Here is a 20,216-nt window from a genome sequence, read left to right as displayed (position 1 = left end):
CTGTCTGTCTGTCTGTCTGTCTATCTATCTATCTGTCTGTCTGTCTGTCTGTCTATCTAACTACCCGTCTGTCTGTCTGTCGATAACCTTCCAAATCTAGCAGCTTGTATACAGGTTAGGGGGGTATATTGTCATTGTAAAGGCTTTAATTGCTTCCTAGGAGCGGACTCCTGATTCACAGGGAATATTCAAATAAGCCTGTTATCATTTCATGCAGATTCTTGGACTCCTGCCGCGACGACGTCTTTCTTTCCTCATTTGGACACGGGTCGAGGAAAGGTGGCAAGATGTTGGCATAGCTGTTGACACGTACGCCCTGCTATGCCGTCAAATTGCCATCTTTCTCTTTCTCTCGGCGGCGAAGATCTGCTCCGCTGACGAGGTCGCCGCGGGGAAACAAGGAAGCCGTCCTCTGTCGTCTTTGTAGCCTGGAGTTGTTAGTCGGTATGTTATCCCATGTGATCCGATGAGAAATGTTGGCACCGCTGATAACGGTGATGGTTGTTATTGTGGTCGCTTGTGTGTGTGTGTGTGTGTGTGTGTGTGTGTGTGTGTGTAAATATTAATTTTAGGTTTCACGATGGTCTGTATGCATCAAGAATGCCAAACTGTTACATGGTGCATGGAAAACGACGAAAAAGAAGATTAGTATTATTTACTTCATTTGCATTTAAATCTAGGTTGGATGTTTATAGAAAAGATATTTGTCCATAAATGAAAGTCATGTGTCACAACTATTGTATTTATTATAACAAAAGCAAAATACTACTAAACTATTAAATACTACCACAATACAACTTTTTTTTTGCATTTAATTAATTTCATTATTTTTTTTAAATTGAGTAGAAAATCTCTTTTATAAATATTAACAATTCAAACGAAGAACTAGTTCACCTGTGTGTCGTTATGAATAAACATATTTGTCTGCATCAGAACTTTGCAGCCTTCAGCGCGCACCGATGGAAGACTCGTGAACGATTCGTACGTAGCGAACGAATGTTGTAGGTGAGTCGGTAGACAGGAGTGAATCTTCGACTCACAAACTGAAAACAATCGCAGAGGACTGGATTAAAAATAAAAAAAAAAATAAAAAAATAAAAAGGCCGAGGCATTTGGGGTAGTTCATGCTGAATGAGACCGGTTTACACTTTAAAAAAAAATTTGACACAAGAAAATTATAATAATTTCAATGTTTCTGTTTTTTTTGCGAAAGAAAGATTTCGTCATATAATAAGTCCAAACGTCATTCCTGTGGAAATTCCATTCACAACCCACAACTGAACCGACTCCCGTCGTTCCCTCGGCGCCGGGGGCCCCCGAGCCCAAGGAACGTCGACTTTTCAAGATCGAACGACTCTTGTTGTTGTTGTTGTTGTTGTTTCGGGGTTTTTTATTCCGGACTCGTCAACCGAAGCAAATCCGCCAAACGACGGGCTCGAGTCTTTCGCCACTTCCGGGGTGTCCCGGAAGACCGCGGTCTGCGCGTGCGCACGCCGAGTCACCTGACCCCCGCTGGCCCCCGCCCGGCCGCGCTCCTTCCTGCGTCAAGACAGACAAACGGACGGGACCGCGGAGAGGTAACGTCCATGGCCACGTATCGTCGTTGGCCGTTGTACGTTCGAGTGTGATTCCTTGCAGTCGCCGTTCCACGGGCTACTTCCCGGTGTTATTGTCCTTTCTGCGCAGCGCCGTTCGGCCGCCTTGTGCCGTGGAGCACGAGCCGGGAAGTCGAGAGCCGGAAACCGGGGCGGCTCGCCTTCGACGTAAAAGTTGCGCGTTTTCGCCCTTCAGAGTAAAAGCGGCGCGTTTTGGCGCGTGTTGGCGGCGGCGGTCGGTTGAGGCGGCGCTCGACGCAGCAGAGAAACAGACTCCGTCATGAACTTCGTTGGCAGCTGACGGTGCCGTCCTATTTCTGCCACTTTCCCACAAGTGGTTGGGGGGAAAAATTGCCAACGGGAGCGAAAACTGGATTTTTATTGTTATCGAGTGCTGTGATTCATGTATGTGATGATTCCTTCATAATGTTATCTACTTATTCATTTGATTAAGGGTACCTTCATCATCTGTCTTGTATATATTTGGCGTATCACAATTCTGATTATGATGTAATAATACAAGATATATAGATATATGAAATATACTATTATAAATATAATAGGTAATATGTCCGACATGGTCGCCACGTCGGGGCGGTCAAGATCCGCCGGTAAACAAATGCAGTGTGTGCTGGGGGGCACGGGCCTTCCACGGGGTCGACTGCGGCTCGCCGGCTCCGAAACGGACTTTCCTGTAATTTGGTTCGGAGTTTAGCGAGCTGCCGTCGGCTCCGCAGAAGGGTCCGCTGCACCGCTCCAATATGGCGGACGCGCAAACTAGGGCTGGGCAATAAAACGATCTTGATCATTTTTATGATAAAATCTCCCACGGTAACAATGATAGTTGTATAGTATTGTTTTTTTTGTCCGTTTTCCTTTAACTACAAAGACACGACACAAACAGCCAATCGTACAGCAGGGGAACAACCATGTGACACCAACAGCCCATCGTACAGGAGAGGAGCAACCATGTGACACCAACAGCCAATCATACAGCAGAGGACCAACCATGTGACATGAACAGCCAATCGTGCAGCAAAGAAGCAACCATGTGACCCGAACAGCCAGTTGTACAGCAGAGGAACAACCATGTGGCACCAACACCAATTTCAACTGGAACCCGCCTTCCTCCCAACCCGAACCTGGCTTGGGAGGTCCTAGTTAAAAGAGAACGGTAAATTAACTTGAAGGATTTTTACATCGGACAGCTTAGTGGCAGAATTATGACTGTATATCAGTTATGAATTATGTTCATTATTTAGTCTTTTTGTTTCTTGATTAAGTTTAGCTTTCTTAAATTAACCACTACAGCCAACGCGCTTCAAAACGCTCAACTTTTACTTTGAAGGCAAAAACGTGCAGCTTTTACTTTGAAGGCGAATGGCCTCTGTTCCCGGCTCTCCACTTCCCGGTTCAGTTTACGTTGCGCAAGTTGCATAACGGCGCGAGCCGACGCTTTGGCGCGCTGAATGGCGTTGCACAAGTAGGACAACGAAGTTAGGAAATACCCCCTTTAACTGCCATTTTTGATGTTGCAACGGGAACACCTGCAAATGACTGGCACTTGATGCACGGACCAATGTTTGTCTGTCGCTGTTGTCAAACCACTTCACGAGCATAACAAGCGAGTTTATCCAGAGTCGCAACACGCTTGTTTTTTTCCAGTACAGTAGCGAGTAGTTTGCGCAGCTGGACATTTACCACGTTCCAGGAATGAGAGTTGAGCATTTCCTTCCTGGAGTGTTTGCAAAGTGGAACAAAAATAATTTGAAAAATACCCGCAATTCCCTTATGTAAAAAGAGATTTATTGATGGTGAATACGGTGACTTCCCGTGGCCGCGTCGGACCGGAACTTGTGGCGTGAGTCGGAAAATCTGAACGCACCCCGGAGCCCAGATCAGGCGCAGAAACTCCGCACCACGCACGCCGAATCCCGCTCTCCCATCCCGATGAACGGACTTCCAGTTTGTCCTCGTCGTTTGTTGTTGTCGGCGTGAAGCGGGTCTCGCAATTGAGATCGGGCAATTTGTATCCCTTCGCCGCCTGTGACGGCCCTGGCGGCGGAATGTGGATTCGCCGTATGGCACAACCTGGTTCTCAGCGGTTACGGTTTTGTATTTTCCCAGCCGGCGTCAAGATGAACAGCGAAAACTTCACCCTGAGCGAGAGGATGGTGTCGGTGTCCTACGTGCGGCAGGGCTCTCAGGCGCGCCGCGGCCACGAGCAGCTCATCAGGCTCCTGCTGGATCAGGTGAGAGGAGCGGCCGCCTCCGCCCCAGCGCCAGAGGCAGGGGCGGGCTGCTCACCGACGCCGTCCGCTGTGCGTTCCAGGGGAAGTGTCCGGAGGAAGGGTGGAGCGAGAGCACCGTGGAGCTGTTCCTCCACGAGCTGGCGGTGATGGACAGCAACAACTTCCTGGGGAACTGCGGCGTGGGGGAGAGGGAGGGCCGCGTGGCGTCCAGCCTGGTGGCCAGGAGACACTACAGGTTCGGAAAAAGATCTGTGTCAGCTGTTCGAAGAAGGAGTCAGTCAGTCAGGCGTCTTATAGATTTATCTCTTTGACTTGTTCCTCATCTAAACGACTTATCTTGACTGGATTTTTAGAGCCGGGTGATTTTAGCGATATTGATATTGTTAAATGAGAATCGAGTTTGGTGCGCTGTGGACCATTAGCATAAAAAAAGCTTCACAGTCCGAAGTAATGAAGAATAAAATAGAATACAAATTGAAACATGTAAATGTCAAAAACATACAAATAGCCAAAAAATACAAATCAGAAATAGTGAAATGTACGGAAATATACAAGACGCGAACATACAATACACAGATGTGACACTATAGATATATTGTGACTACGATTTTTGGTTGTCATAATGTAAAACAAGTTATCCTGTCAATGTTCTCCATATTATAACGATATACCGTCCAGCTCCAATATCGATAATATCGATATCGTGACATGAGACTAGATATCGTGTGGGATTTTGGTTATCGTATTATTTCGATATAGTTAAAAGTCGTCTTCAGTGGCATGGTGGCGTTGCACTGCTGCCTCACAGCAAGAAGGTCCTGGGTTCGATTCCCGCCTGGGGCGCTGTTGGCACCGCGCTCCGGTGGGTTATCTCCCAAATAGGAGCCTTTCTGTGTGGAGTTTGCATGTTCTCCCCGTGCTCACGTGGGGTTTCCTCCACCTACCGTCAGTAAGGACCTCCACCAAAATTATGCACCCATCATGGTCTGACCAGCGATGGACACTTGGTACCAGGTCCCCGGGCGTCCGACGAATGCTGCCCACTACTCCTGGCTGCCCCCCCGGAGGAAGGAAAAACCAGGATGGGTCAAATGCAGAGGCCACATTTCACCGGCCACCATCCAAAAAAGTGTGTGTGTGTGTGTGTGTGTGTGTGTGTGTGTGTGTGTGTGTGTGTGTGTGTGTGAGATGTGTGTGTGTGTGTGTATGTGTGTGTGTGTGTATGTATATATATATATATATATATATATATATATATATATATATATACTGTATGCATGTGCGGTGTGTCATGTGACAAATAAAGACTCTTAATTCATAGGCTGTTGGAGCTGTTCTAACTATCTGTGTTGTCATACACACCGATCAGCCACAACATTAAAACCGGTGACAGGTGACATGAATAACATTGATCATCTGGTTCCAATTGCACCTGTCAAGGGGTTGGATTATTATTATTATGTTAGGGATATATTAGGCAGCAAGTGAACAGTCAGTTGTTGAAGTTGATGTTGGAAGCAGGAAAAATGGGCGTGGTCAGTATCTGAGCCACTTTGACAAGGAGCACATTGTGATGCTGGACGACTGGGTCAGAGCATCTCCACAAGCACAGGTCTTGTGGGCTGTTCCCGCTACGCAGTGGTTACTACCAGAAGTGTCCAAGGAAGGACGACCGGGGAACCGGCGACAGGGTCATGGGGCCCAAGGCTCATTGATGCACGTGGGGAGTGAAGTCAAGCCCGTCTGGTTCGATCCCACAGAAGAGCTACTGTAGCACAAATTGGTGAAACAGTGAATGGTGTTATGATAGAAAGGTGTAGAACACACAGTGCATCACAGCTTGCTGCGTATGGGAGCGTTTAGAGTGTCCATGCTGAGCCCTGTCCACCCCTGAAAGCTCCTACATTAAAGATAAGATTCTTTATCACACAGTGCACACACACCACAACACATGCACCCATGGAGCGACAGCGACCAACACACACATGCTTCAAATGGTGGCCGGTGAAATGTATTCTCTACTTTTCACCCGTCCTGGCTTGTCCTTCCTCCGGCGGGCAGCCATGAGCCGTGGGCAGCGTACAGCGACGCGCCTGGGGTCCCAACTCCAAACATCCGTCGCTGGTCAGACCACGATCTTGTGCATGTTTTTGGTGGCGGTCCTTGCCGATGTTATACCTCCTTGCAAGCCAAGGAGAACATGCAAACTTTATACAAAAGGCCCCAATCGCGCAGATAACCCACCAGGGCACAGTGCCAACAGCGTCCCAGACGGGAATCAAACCCAGGACCTTCTTGCTGCGAGGCAGCGGTGCCCAGAAGGTAGTCTGGTCTGATGGATCATGCCTTCTACATCATGTGGGGTTTATCTGGGGAAGATATGGTACCAGGATGCATTATGGGGAGAGGACAAGCCGGGGGAGGCAGCGTGATGCTCTGGACAGTGTTGTGCTCTGAAACCCTGGGTCCTGCCATCATGTGGATGTAACTCCGACACGTAGCACCTTCCTAAACATTGTTGCGGACCAACTACATAGGACCTGCCAACCTGCGCGCATTTTGTGTACCAACCACGCAATTCTTGGTCAAAATACGCAGGTAGGAAGTGGAAGCTGAAACGAAGCAAAAAACACATAAAGGTATTATTGTATTTTAATTAAGGGAAGCAATCAATCAATACAAAACAATACAGTACGTCTATGAGGTGTTTGAACCACATCCCTCTGACTGGACCACATGCTGCGACCTTGTGCTTGTGGTTCTGTAAGCCCTCCTCTCGCTCATCACCCACCGATACAAAGCACAGCGGTACTTTATGATCCACTGAGGCGCAACACTGCATTCCTGAGGTCAGATGGGACGTGGTGGAGTAATAATGTTCACCTATAAAACCTGAGATGCACCGATCGATCGGCCGGTGACAGGGATCAGTGGGTCAGTGTCAGGTATATTTTCAGATTCTGTGTCAAATTCACAAGTGACATGGTGCTCATGTACTCGTACCTGTTTATAAAAGCCTCCGATACTCAAACCCCAATACCAACATAATGTAACGTAGTCGCGTAGTTGATGCTCAAAAAAGAGCGAGGAAGAAATGTTGTAAAAATTCTGCAATGAATGCAATTTACTTTGGAATCGCAATTACCATATAAATACAGTGGTACTTTGGCTTAGGAGTTTAATTCGTTCCGTGACAGAGCTCGTAATTCAATCTGCTCGTATAACAAATCAATTTTCCCCATTGAAATTAATTGAAATGCCATTAATCCGTTCCAGCCCCCAAAAACCACCGCAATTTTTTAATTTTTAGTTTTTAAATAAGAAAAATAACAAATATTGTATAAAACATAATAAAACATAATAAAAGAGAATATCAAAGAGAATGGCTTATGTTTTTCTTTGATTTCATGCTTTAAATTCAATCAACATCATCCGCTTCTCCTTCTCAGCACTTACCCTCTTAGGACCCATGGATAGAATTTTATTTATTTTTTGGCAAAATAACTGCACAAAAAGCACAAAACGCAAAAGAGAGGCTTCCACGCTCAGGTCACCACGTGAATGGAAGGAGCGAGATGTGGATGTGGCCGCATTCGCTCGCCTCGCCCACCTCGCGGCCGCACCTGAAGCTCGCGCCTCCTGACTCACATTTTTGCTCGCAAATCAATACATAATAACCGACGGAACGACGGCTCCTAACTCGGAAAACTCTAGTTAGTGCACTCGTAAATCAAGGTACCACTGTGTTATATAAATGTATATTTGCAGTCAAAGTGAAAGAGAGTTTAATCTGAAGTTTGAACTGGACATTTCTATGTTGGTTGTATGTTGTGTCCAGTTACAGGTTGAATTCTACTGAAACTCGGTGACGGTACCATGTTGTATTTTATTGTAACTCAGTGACAGTTTCATGTTCTATTATTGTTCCATAGTGAATAATGAACAATAACAAACGGTGTCAAAATCAGCAACCTCACTATTGTGGTAACTGCTTATTGCAGTGGAGACTGTATGTGCAGCTGTCCAATCACGTGAGCGTGATCAGATCACATGATGTGTTTGTCATCGACCTACAGCAGATATACCCGAATAGACCAAATGATGAGAAAATGTTATTTCTTCAGTCACGGATTTTAACGCAAAAATGACCGGACGACAATTCAAAAGATGTGTAATAGTCAATGTTTTATTATGAACGTACAGTTGAATTCAAATCTGAATCGGCCAAAGTGTGAACGGGCCGGTCAGAGCCAGAAATCAGCAAGATTTAATCAGATTTAGTCAGCGTATCTCTGGTTGGTAAACATGTTCAGTAACTTTACCAGATGATGCATTTCAAGAGGTATATCCTCCTATGAATGTGTATACCGTATGTAGTATTACTACATGCATTTATATACTGTATATAGTACTACTACATGAATGTGTGTACTGTATATACTGTATATAGTATGACTACATGCATGTATATACTGTATATAGTATTACTACATGCATGTATATACTGTATGTAGTTTTACTACATGAATGTGTATACTGTATATAGTATTACTGCATCACTGATATACTGTATATAGCATTATGAAATGAATGTGTGTACTGTATACAGTATTACTACATGAATGTGCGAGCTGTATATAGTATCTTGCATACAATGTGATTATCCTCGTGACCAGACAAGACGCTGTGAATCACTGATCATTTTGTTGCAGTAACTCAAACACCACAGAGACTCTGCTACTCTGTTGTGGTACTCACAGTATTATCACAAGGTTGGCAGCTCCGAGTACACACCTTCATGACAACAGTATTCCCCGATGGCAGCGGCCTCCTTCAGCGGGGTAATGTGTTCTGCCACACTGCAAACAATTCCTGGCACGGAGGGAGCTACGCAGTATTAGTGGTTATTAGCGGTGGTTTTAATGTTGTGGCTGATCGGTGTATTTGTTGTGTGTAAATATGTTATGAAAGCACCGACACTCAGCCCCCGAATATCGGCAAATTAAGATATCATGGTATTTGTCAGAAAATATTGTGATAGATAGATAGATAGGGACTTTATTCGTCCTCGGAGGGAAATTGCCGTGTTCAAGTCAATAAGGAATAATAATATAATAGTAATAATAAAGTAATATCATAAAATAGAAAAACATTGGCAAAATACAATAATCCCAAACATTTTAAATAAAAAAAAAATATGTAACATGAACAGTAAACAATAAAAATGATCATACAATGAAAAACACAAATTTGGAAAGATACAATTAATCCAAAAAATTGACGACGAGTTAGAATATGGTATCTTGTGAGTTCCATCGGCCACATGAAGCGTCCCGCCTTGTCACCGTCGGCAGGTTGATCCACGGAATCGGACGCTCGGGCGACATCGCTGCCGTGCAGCCCAAAGCGGCCGGGTCCAGCCTGCTCAACAAGCTGACCAACTCTGTCGTGTTGGACGTCATCAGACTCTCAGGTACTTTACACCAAGCCAACAAAGAGTCCATGGAGCGGGGAAGGGTCCCGGTGCCTGTGGGATGTGGAACTTGTGAAGACAGGAAGAAAATACCCAAACTCTCCAGTCAGTTCGGGTGTGTGAACGCGTCCGCTGCACGGAACAAATTTCCATATTTATGTATTTCCTCAGGAGTGCGCAGTGCGGCCAGCTGCTTCGTGGTTCCCATGGCGACGGGCATGAGCTTGACCCTGTGCTTTTTGACCCTTCGCCACCGGAGGCCCAGGGCCCGGCACATCATCTGGCCGCGCATCGACCAGAAGTCCTGCTTCAAAGCCATGGTCACAGCAGGTGAACGCCAGCTCCAGGTCCAGTGGAAGCTCCTGTTGGAACAGCGTTTGGCTGCTGCTTTATAAGGATTTATTATTATTATTATCATTATTATTTTTTATTTTTATTTTTATTTTTTTGGTTTATTGTACATTTGCCCATTTATTTCACCCTCATTTTCAATTGTCTAGGTTTTTTTTATTGTTCTGTATTACGTTTCATGTATATGCTGTAGTCTTTGCTTGTTTATTGTTGTTTATGTCTTGTTCCTAGCTTCATTATATTGTTTGTTGTCTGTCCGTCTGTCTGTCTGTCCATCCGTCTTCCCTCGGCGGTGAAGTTAGAAAGCTGCGATTCCGTGATGAATATATTCAAACCATTCAAGGGAAAAAATAAATCCATAATCGGTATTAGAGGTTTGTATCAAATCAAAACAGACAAGATTGGAGTTTTCAAAAGGAGATGGTAGCAATATGTATTAATAACATTATAATTAAGAATAATATTATTGGATGCAACTGTCAAATCTGAAATGTTTTGCGTGCCTGAGCCTTTTTCAGTTCTTTGCGTCTTTTCCCTACGTCTCATACCGTGACGAGCGAGCACCGTCAGGCTCGTGTCCGACCGTTGTGTTTCTGTTGTCTTGTTTTTGTGGGGTCACCGTCAGGCTTCGAGCCGGTGGTGGTGGAGAACGTTCTCGAGGGCGACGAGCTCCGAACCGACGTGGAGGCGGTGGAGCGCAAAATCCAAGAGCTGGGAGCGGAGAGCGTCTTGTGCGTCCACTCCACCACGTCCTGCTTCGCCCCGCGCGTCCCCGACAGGTGCAGAACAGCAACCATTTTAAGACATGCCACGCCCTTCTATCGTTGGGTTTTTATGTATTGGAGCTGCGGCCCTCTTACGCTTTGCCTCGTCTCGCAGGCTGGAGGAGTTGGCGGCCATGTGTGCCAAATATGACGTCCCCCATATTGTCAACAACGCCTACGGAGTCCAGTCGTCCAAGTGTATGCATCTCATACAGCAGGTTGGTTACGGCATGGAAGATTAATATTAATATGTCTCCCATGTAATAATAAAAAATAATAATAAAAATAATTCTAATAATTCTAATAATAATAATCTGAGACAAACCATATTATAATCTGGGTTCTTACCAGGTACTAGAAGTGCTTGAACTTTGTCCTCAGAAATTGAACTACTGGAATACGTTGAAAATAGCCCCTTTTGTGCTGAAGTTCCCAGGTTTTGTAACTCGGGATGTTCCTAACGACTAATTTCCCTGACGTTCAAACAGAAGTTTAAATGTAGGCTAGTCCACTTGTCAAAAAGTAAGAAAACACTCAGAAAATAGAAAAATAAGTTGAGCACAATTTAATCTATAAGGTAAAACATTGTCTGAAAAAATATTGCGTATATTATAAGAGCGGTTTAACCGTTAATCACAGACTTCAATAACCAAATAGTTTTCCATAAAGCAGCATTTGACAAGAAAGACATAAAATTTCAGTGCAAATTATGTCAATATGTCATTTAAATGTGTTCATTAATAAAATAGTCATAATTTTGACCGACTAGTATTTCTGTTGCCGACTAGCGAGCGTAGCAAGGTTTAATCGACTAGTCGACAAATAGCACACATCCCTAATCATAATGTAATAAAGATTTTCCAGGATCTCTTTTACAACATGGATGATGTCTGTCAAGGAAATGTATATTAACTCCAGCATGGTTGCAAATAGACGCTTATAATATTAGATGGCAATGAGATAAATAATATATATATATATATATATATATATATATATATATATATATATATATATATATATATATATATATATATAATTAATAGATATACTATATTATCATTATCATCAGACATAATAGATACACTTAATACTAATTAAGTATATTAATTAATACTTAATACTTAATAGATATACTCTTATAAATAGATAATGAGAGTAAGATAATATTATATTTTAATGAATAAAGATCACATTGAGAATTTATTATATTTGTTTTGCGTGAAGTCCTTGAAAAGGACAAATAGTATTTCAAAAATGTACTTGAAAGCCCTTGAATTTGATTTTGTAATGCCAGAATGACCCTGAAATAATAATAATAGTAATAATAATTAATAATAATAATTAATTTGAGGGAAATGTTGCTCGGCCACCCAGTTGTCCTAAATAAATAAATCCCTACCTGTCCCGTGTGGCCGGTAGTGTGCTGACATGATGACGACATGACGTCACCTCTTGTCAACTCCTCCAGGGCGCTCGCGTGGGGAGGATCGACGCCTTTGTGCAGAGCCTGGACAAGAACTTCATGGTTCCGGTTGGGGGCGCCATAATCGCCGGGTTCAACGAGGCCTTCATCGAGGAAATCAGCAAAACGTACCCGGGTGAGTCCAGACGCTGTGCTGCTGCTGCCGATGTGGTTTTATCTCATCGTTTCTTCATCTGCTTTGATTAAAGAATCTGTTTTCATCTTGTTGTTCCAAGGGGAGAGAAACTGTTTTGAAGCCGGTCCCTCATAAACCTTTATATTAAACACCACACAGCTTTTGGCCTTCACAATACATTATTGTGTATTCTAAAAAAACAGGTGAAAATGTCCCCCTAATTGAAAAGTCAATTTTTTTTCATCTTTTTACTTTATACTATCCTTGTTTACATTATTTACAACCTCCTATGCCTTTTTGTATATGTTTCAACGCCACCACCTCCTGTTTATTATTACTATTACTTTTATCATCATTTTCATTTTATTTGTACGGGCTACTCGGTGACACTTCCCGGTTTCACGGCAACAACCACCAAACACTATTGACAAACCACTGATTGTAGCTCAAACTCTGGGAATCTCATTAAAAAGTGCCACAGCCCCCATGTTCCATTTTTAGATGAGTTGAGGGTGGAACGTGGCTGCAGGTGAAAAGCTCCCTCTACTGGCGACAAAGGGCTATCGCAACATGTCAGGTCGTAAGGGTGACAATAAATCAAATACACATTTCCGTCATCGGAGAAAGGTAAACGTATTTAAAAGAAAAAAAAAGAATCAAGATGTGTCTGGGAGCGACATCGTCAACACTGTTTAGAAAATATCAGCGAAAAGCCCCGTGTGCCCCCCGTGCCGTGTCCAGGTCGAGCGTCGGCCTCGCCCTCCCTCGACGTCCTCATCACCCTCCTCACCCTGGGAGCCAGCGGCTACAAGAAGCTCCTCGCCGAAAGAAAGGTGAGAGAGAGAGAGATTTTGATTTTAAAGCATCTTTATTTTAACACTTTCTCTAGTTCACAGGTGCAGACAATGATAAACAACACTTTGTTCAACAATAGAGCCCTACACGTTAAAAACAGACTGGAAGCACAAGTGGTCCTCCACCGGGGAACAGATGACGTCATTAAAACACCACAGCTTGATATAGACATCCAGACTAGAAACACTCTTCCTAAAACACTTTCCTTTCCCTCAGTTTGTTTCTTCTCGTGATTGAGATTTTTGAGAGGAAGTCCCTTTATTATCAAAAAAAAAAAGGGGGAGGGAAGGGAGCAAAAGGATCGGAGGCTTCCCCAAACCGCCCGCCGTCCGGCTCTGAGCCGCTCGCCGTGGTTTCCTGTCGCTCAGACGTCACCGCACCGCTCCTGCGCGTTGGGCCCGGTGTGCCGGTCCCCTTTTTATTTCCCTTTTTTTTTTTTTTTTAACTATTTGAGAACCTTGAAGGATTCAAACGCCGGTCGTAAGGTTATTCAGCGGCCCCCTCAGATCCACTCGCAGCGCTGGGTGACTTCTCGGTGGAAGAGCTTGGCGTTCGTTTGATCCTCTCCCCGAATTATATGTGTTTTAATGACGAGACGGCACATTTTTTACCAATTTAAATCCAAACAAAAGCGCGTGAACAGGAGCGACTGGAACGCACAGGAAGTGATGTCGCAGCACATCAGCAAAGCAAGGTCCGTCACACATTCGGTGAACAGCATTTGACCGTGAGGCTCGAGCTTTTTTTCCATCCCAAATTCGGCCTGCGTAGCACCGGCTGACGTCGGAGCTGAGGAAGGCGAACCCAGCTCAGAAACGGTTTTGTTGTGTTTGTCATCGTCGCGTCGACTTCCTCCCGTTCGCCATCGAAGAGGCTTCCATCGTGGACGACGTGAATACATTTTGCATGCCGCACACATGTGCGAAACAAGACCCGCCGTGCACGAGCCAGAACGCCTCAGATGAGCCTCACGTCCGGTTGGCATCCCCCTGATGCTCCGCATTATGTATAATTAATGTGCCGAACCGGTTTTCCACGGTGTCCTGCTGAACCCGCCGGGTTTTCACAAGCCCCCCCAGAGGCGGCGCCCCTGAATTATTCAGGTCGTGGATATGGCCTTTGTTTCCCGCAGCTGACAGCCGGTGGTCTTCCGGCGCCGACGCCCGCCTCCTCTCACCGCTCGACACCTGGATTTCTTGATTTCATATTTGAAAATCAGTTCCGACGTACATAAGTAACTCTGACATAACGACTGTCGTTAGGGACGCGTGAGTGGACGTGTATCAGTCGCCTGCGTCTCGGAACCTCGGCGCTCAGGAACATGTACTTGTGGTTGCAGTGTCATGGGTGTGCACCAGGGGTCGGTGCTGGGACCGCTGACAGTGTTTTCTTCTCCTGTGGGGACCTGAGAGAGTCGGGGAACACCTTTCTAGAAGGAGCGCAAAACACACGCACACACACACACACACACACACACACACACACACTGCCTTTTGAGTCGTCCGCTCACTCCCTCTGCTCCCCAACGCGCTGATTCGTTGATTCGTTGTGTCGTTGATTGTTTTATTATTCGTCTTCCGCAGCTTTGTTTCTACGCGTTGATTTATTTGTATTTGTTTGAAAGGCTCTTTGTGAACGCTGCACTTAAGGAGCGCTTTCTCAAAACCTGTCTGTAGTTTGAGCCCCCCCCCCCCGCCCCCAGGCTCCACACAGTGGACCGTTGTTCCTGGAGAACAAGGGGCGTTTTGGGACCCTTGACGTCAACATTTGGGCGACTTGTTGTTTTGTCTTACCCACGACAAAGACGATCCTCTTCCCCCTCTTGGATTCTTGGTGTTTTCCTGCCGAGGGTGAGTCAGCAGCCGTGCACTGAGCCGGCCTCTGTTCCGGGGTCAGAGCTCCCACGATGCACCGCGCTGTTTTGGGAGGGAGGCTCCGTACCTCCGCCGACCCTCCGCGGCGCCCCCTCCTCCCCGTCCCGTCCCGCCCCCTCCCCAGCCGGTAAAAAGCGCCGGCGTCTGGAGCGCTCCCCCCACCGCTCCGCAGGGACTCCGCCCGGCGCCCCCCAGCCCACGTGTCCGGCGCTGCCCTCCTCCGTCCCGACCGGTTAAAAGCTCGCCGCCCTCCTCGCCCGCCTCCGCTTATTGATCCCGGAGGTGGGCCGCCGTGACGTGAGCGCCGATCCCGACCGGAGCGGATGTTTTTTTTTGTTTTGTTTTTTGGCCTCGTCGGAGGAAGCTTCCAGAATCAAAACCGTCGGGGACATGGCGGTGCCTCCCGGTCGTTCCGCCCGATGAGTAATAAACCCAGGCTAGAAAGACAAAAAGACAAGAAAGACTGGTGTAGACAGGGGTGGTGCAGCCCTATTTATAGTTGATCAAGATATATATATATATATATATATATATATATATATATATATATGTGTGTGTGTCGTTGTTTTTCCCTTCTCTCCATATCTCCACGGTGTGAAGGAGATGTATTCCTACCTGGCTCAGGAGCTGGAGGCTCTGGCGTCGGCGCACGGGGAGAGGCTGCTGCACACCCCACATAACCCCATCTCCCTGGGTGAGCAGCGTCTGGACATGTGGCTCTTTACCGACAAAACTCAGAATTTGGGCGTGCCCCTTGACTAACATATTATTTGTATTTCTGTGCGTGTGTGTGTGCGTGCGTGCGTGTGCGCGCGGCCCCGCCCCTGCAGCCATGTCTCTGGATGCCCTCCAGACCCGGAGCGACAAGGCGGTGACTCAGCTGGGCTCCATGCTGTTCACCCGGCAGGTTTCCGGGGCCAGGTACGAACACGCCACGTCAAACTTGTACGGGGATTAAATGGAAAGCGGACGGAGATGCGCCAAAGCGGAGCAGGCGACAGAAATACGGTGGGGAGGTGGAGTTCTCAACACCGAACACAAGGGCTCTGGGATAAGTAGCAATAAGTAATGGGATAAGTAAGTCTGCCAGAAAAAACAACAACACAGCACTGTGAAATACTCTATTCTGATTGGTCAGTAGTGGCAGTCGGCACTCAGTTCTTTCCGAACAGTGACCGATAAATCGTTAAATCATCCGTTAAATAATGACCGTTGCCGCGGGCAACCGCTCCTCTGCCTGGCTTCACGTCCCTTGTATCACTCCGCCTACGTTCCAATGCCAACACTAACTAGTGGCGCCACCTTGTGACTCCACATAGAAGCTGCAATGAGAGACACGAAGAGATGAACGGGGACGTGTCCAATTTCACTATTAATAAGGTTCCTGTTTGTTTTTTTTCTTGGGTGAATAGTTCGCCGCGTTGCAATCACGAGTGTGCGGCTGTACATTATCCTTCACTTAACATCGTATGATGCTTTCAAATCAGGAGGAAGTCCACTTTGCTTTTAAAAAAACGAGATGACATATCTACGGTTTCTGTACCAGCATCAGCTTCTTCTTTCCCTCCTTGGCGCTGGAGGCCGCTGGCGACGCAGCCCGGCACCGAGGACTTGATGCCAGTCAAAATGTGCTCAATCAAAAGCGTCGTCATGGAGATTTGATCAGTACTTGTTCTAGTTCTTGTCTGAAAACTCCCCTCGGCTTCACTCTCGCTGGTTCTTCCCAAAGTCTTTCCGGGAATGATCAACCGCGGCACGATAAAAACGCTTGAACTAAAATGAAAAATGAAAAATCCCTTAGATGGCTAGAATAGCTGCGTAAGTAGATAAAAGGCAGGTTCCATCGGGCGGAGCCTGGTGTGGTACTTGTATATATTTTTTGTCCGTTTCGTTGTTTCCACGCAAAATAGTTTGTGACCGACCTCGGGAGACGGCGTAAACACTGACAAAACAATCCTCATGAAGGGTAAAATGGCAGCCCCGGCGTGGCGTGCCGATGGGTCTGTTCGGAATCGGACGCACCCGCGGCTTCCTCGCGTCACGGATGCCGCCGCCGGTTCCCTTTGCTCGCCTTGCCGTGAGGGGAACACCTTCACGGCCCCGGCGTCGGAGGCGACACTTATCCTCGTCTCTCAAAAGGAAGAATAGTGAGAACTACTCCGAGAGCCTCAGATATAACTGATATGTTAACTTGCGTCGTCCAGCCTGTAAGTCAGATATTGCGCGAGGACGTCGCTGGAGCACTCAGACTTTTTTTGTTCTTCTCTTTATTTTCACAATTTCTCCCCAAAATTTCCAATCCCCCCCCCCCCACTCCATCAACGCTCGTGCCTCCTCCCTTGGAGGTAAAACGCTCAGGGTGTCAGGGATCCTCCGGAAGACAGCGGCGGAAGCTCCAGGTCCGGAAAAAAACAAATGTCCTCCCCGGTGTTTCAAGCCAAACAAATCTGCATTTCACCCGTCGGCTCCACCCGGGGATTCATTATCAGCCGGCTCGGTGCACGCCCGGAGCGGCAGCTTTGGCGGAGGTTTTACTTCCGGAACGCGGGGCGCTCCGCCTCTGCCAAAGCTGTGACGCAAATAATAATGTGTCCCAGGGAGAAAAGCGATTGCAACAGATGCAAAGTATGAGGGAAGACTTGAGGGACTTGGATCGAACGGTCGAACCGATAATTAAAAGCCGCCTCGCTCAATTTCACTTTTCCCTTTCCCTCTCGATTTTGAACGGAAAATCTGGGCGCGGTTAGTGACCGGGCGTCCGGCATTGGATAACGCCGTTGACAAACGAAAGCGATTCTCCTCGGCCGCTCGATGAGGTTGGCCTCAATAAAGGAGAGACTGCGGTTGCAGCTGCTGAGCTCAAGGTAGTTTTGTTTTTTTTTAAATAACTGAGCGAGGGATTGATGCATTGCAGCAATGAGAGCCTTCGGGGAGTCATTCAACAACCCCGGTGTGGAAAAAACAAAAACAAAAACTAAAAAAAACCACCGTGCTCATACCCAACCCCTGTGTGTTCCGCCCCCAGGGTGATCCCCCTCGGCAAGGAGCAGACGGTGAGCGGGCACACCTTCCGCGGCTTCATGTCCCACTCGGAGGCCTACCCCTCCCCCTATCTCAACGCCGCCTCGGCCGTGGGCATCACGCGGGAGGACGTGGCGCTGTGCGTCAAGAGACTGGACAAGTGCCTGAAGACCCTGAGGAAGGAGGGCGGCGCCACCGCCGCCGCCGACTCCACCAAAGACTGACGGAGCAAATCCAGCTCATCTGATTCAGCTCCGCCCCGTGACCTGAGCCCAGTTCAACTTTTTTGTTTTTAGCATGCCCGGCTCCCAGTGATTTTGTGCGGCGGTCACGATGCGGCGCGGCCATTTTGCAATGACCTCCATCATGAGCCATCCTTAATTGTTTTTCTTCGACCACGGTCTCATTGCACAAACCGTCTGACGGCAGAGAATTTCGGGAAGCACCGAGTTAAGCCTGTAAAGCGGACGTCTCTTTCAACGCTGTACTTAATCATCGTCACGAGTCTGATTCATGAGTTTGATGTTTCTTTGTGTTTTTCTTCAGTCGGAACCAGGTTTTTCTTTCCCCAGGGAACAGCTGGATCCAGCCGGCGTTGGGGGAGGAAAGATCACGTCTTACGATATTTTGTATAAATGTGTAATAAATTTCAGTGTGTGGCTTTTCCGTTCTGCATCAAACTCCATCACGCACCGCACTTCCACACATGAATATGGTTTCGATATCTGCTCCTCCACTCCACGGTAACTGGAGCCCAGCGCCCTCAAACACATTTACTCCTTTACTTCCCGCCTGCGTAACCGATAGCAACCGGCCCAAGCCGGATCAATGCGGCGAGCGAGGAGCGGGCCCCTCCCCGCAGGGGGGACCACCCCCGGAGCGGGCGCGGCCATCGGGAGCCGCCTACGGGCTCCCCCCTTCTGATCTCCGACGCCGGCCGTCGGGATGCGGAGCGGGCGCCGCGCCCTGACGGATGACTAATCTATATTCCGATGCCGCACTCCCTGACCATATCCCCACCTGCCCCCGGAGGCCCGCCGGGGGTGGTCAAGGTGTCGCTCCCCGACAACGCAAGTGAGGCGGGCGTGGCCACACTCTGTCTCCCTTGGTTTTTCCTGGTCGTCGGCAGGGTTCACGACGCCTCCCCCCTTTTCACCCCCCGGTCCCCCCTGTCTTGTGCCTTTAAATCGGAACCTCCCTTTGTTATTGCGCTCCTCTCCCTTTTGTGCGTTTTGCAAGCCCCGGTGGTTTCAAAGCCATTTTCCCCACTTTGCGCTGACGCGGCAAAAAACATCACGAACTGCCCCGCTTTCGGCTGCTGATGTTGCAGGCGCTGCTTTCGGAGGGAGAGCGTGAGTCAGACGCACTTTCTTTTGGGCTCCTGCGAGGGTGTGGAGGCCCGGTTATTGATCGGGCCTGCTGCAGTGGGTGAATGTGAGTGGATTTATTTTCCTGCCACCGAGTGCCACGCGGATATGAAGGCAGGTCCGAGAGATGCAGAGCCTGCGGCGTTTCACACGCTGTGGCCACTCAACCTCGGTTTTTGCAATGACGTTCTCGTGGTGTTTCGTGTCTGACTAAAGAATTGATGCGCATTAGATTTTACGATAAGCGTTAGTTCTGGACTCGTCCGCTGTAAAGGCTCGTAGGCCGACGTGGAACCAAGTCGACACATTAAATATTCACCCCTGGATTTCCATTTTGCACGCTAGGTTTTCAACCAAAAACACAATCTGCGCCCATCAGCACTCCCCAAAATAAGCCTCTGGCGTAAAAATAGCCGGCGTCTGCTGCAAGGATATACTCTATCATGAGGGTTTCCAGGGCCCTGGGACGCTGGCAGATGACAAATCGCCCTCCGGCTCCCAGCTGCTTCCTGGCAGGCTGCGTGGAATCCAGCTGGTGCAGGGACATGATATGGACCCGTTCCGCAAACCTTTCTCGAATGTAACATCTGATCCTTTATGGGAATGAGAGGGGATGGGCCCCTGTTTGACTCCCACACCCATGACCTGCAATAAATCCCATCGATTTTCATGTGAATTATGTGACTTATCTTGAAAGTGTGCGGCGGGTCTGGCCAAACCTTAATGCACCGTCCATGCACTGCTGTAATTGGGTGTCTATGAACTACAAGAGGCGTTCTCAATTTAGGGTCCGGGGACCCACAAGTGAACGTCCAAGATTTTTCACGGGGTCCCCAGCAAAATGATGAATATTTCAATCCAACCATTTTTTTAACTATAGTATATACAGGTGTAGAAGCTTGGACTAAATCATATCCAACAGTAAAAAATCGAATCAAATGGGATCCATGGCCTTACTGCGTATCAAATTGGAAAAAAGGTTGAGAATCACCACACACACAGCACCAAGGCCCCTATCTTGAGTTTCATGGATTTAATGTCCTTTGCAATATGCAACTGTAGT

At 47.3% G+C, this 20,216-nt stretch overlaps 1 protein-coding gene across 2 annotated transcripts; it reads left to right on the top strand.

Annotated features, from left to right (window-relative positions):
* Nucleotides 1–821: 821 nt before the first annotated feature.
* sepsecs (Sep (O-phosphoserine) tRNA:Sec (selenocysteine) tRNA synthase) lies at nt 822–18,449 on the top strand. 2 transcript variants are annotated; one of them, XM_080023505.1, is made up of 13 exons: nt 822–1,577; nt 2,485–2,769; nt 3,723–3,847; nt 3,928–4,082; nt 9,202–9,320; nt 9,492–9,650; nt 10,297–10,450; nt 10,551–10,653; nt 11,907–12,036; nt 12,778–12,869; nt 15,366–15,459; nt 15,596–15,686; nt 17,791–18,449. In XM_080023505.1, exons 3-13 carry the CDS (start codon nt 3,734–3,736, stop codon nt 18,008–18,010), a joined length of 1,431 nt encoding a protein of 476 aa, XP_079879631.1. In that variant the 5' UTR covers nt 822–1,577; nt 2,485–2,769; nt 3,723–3,733; the 3' UTR covers nt 18,011–18,449. The 2 variants fall into 2 exon arrangements, with proteins under 2 accessions (XP_079879631.1, XP_079879630.1); XM_080023504.1 differs by lacking the exon at nt 2,485–2,769 and having other exon boundaries at nt 823–1,577.
* Nucleotides 18,450–20,216: the final 1,767 nt, after the last annotated feature.

This window comes from Zeus faber (genome assembly GCF_960531495.2).
Source record: "Zeus faber genome assembly, chromosome: 22".
Taxonomy (NCBI): Eukaryota; Metazoa; Chordata; class Actinopteri; order Zeiformes; family Zeidae; genus Zeus; species Zeus faber.
Note: the sequence above shows the minus strand (reverse complement) of the source record. Positions and strands in the feature narration are given on the sequence as shown.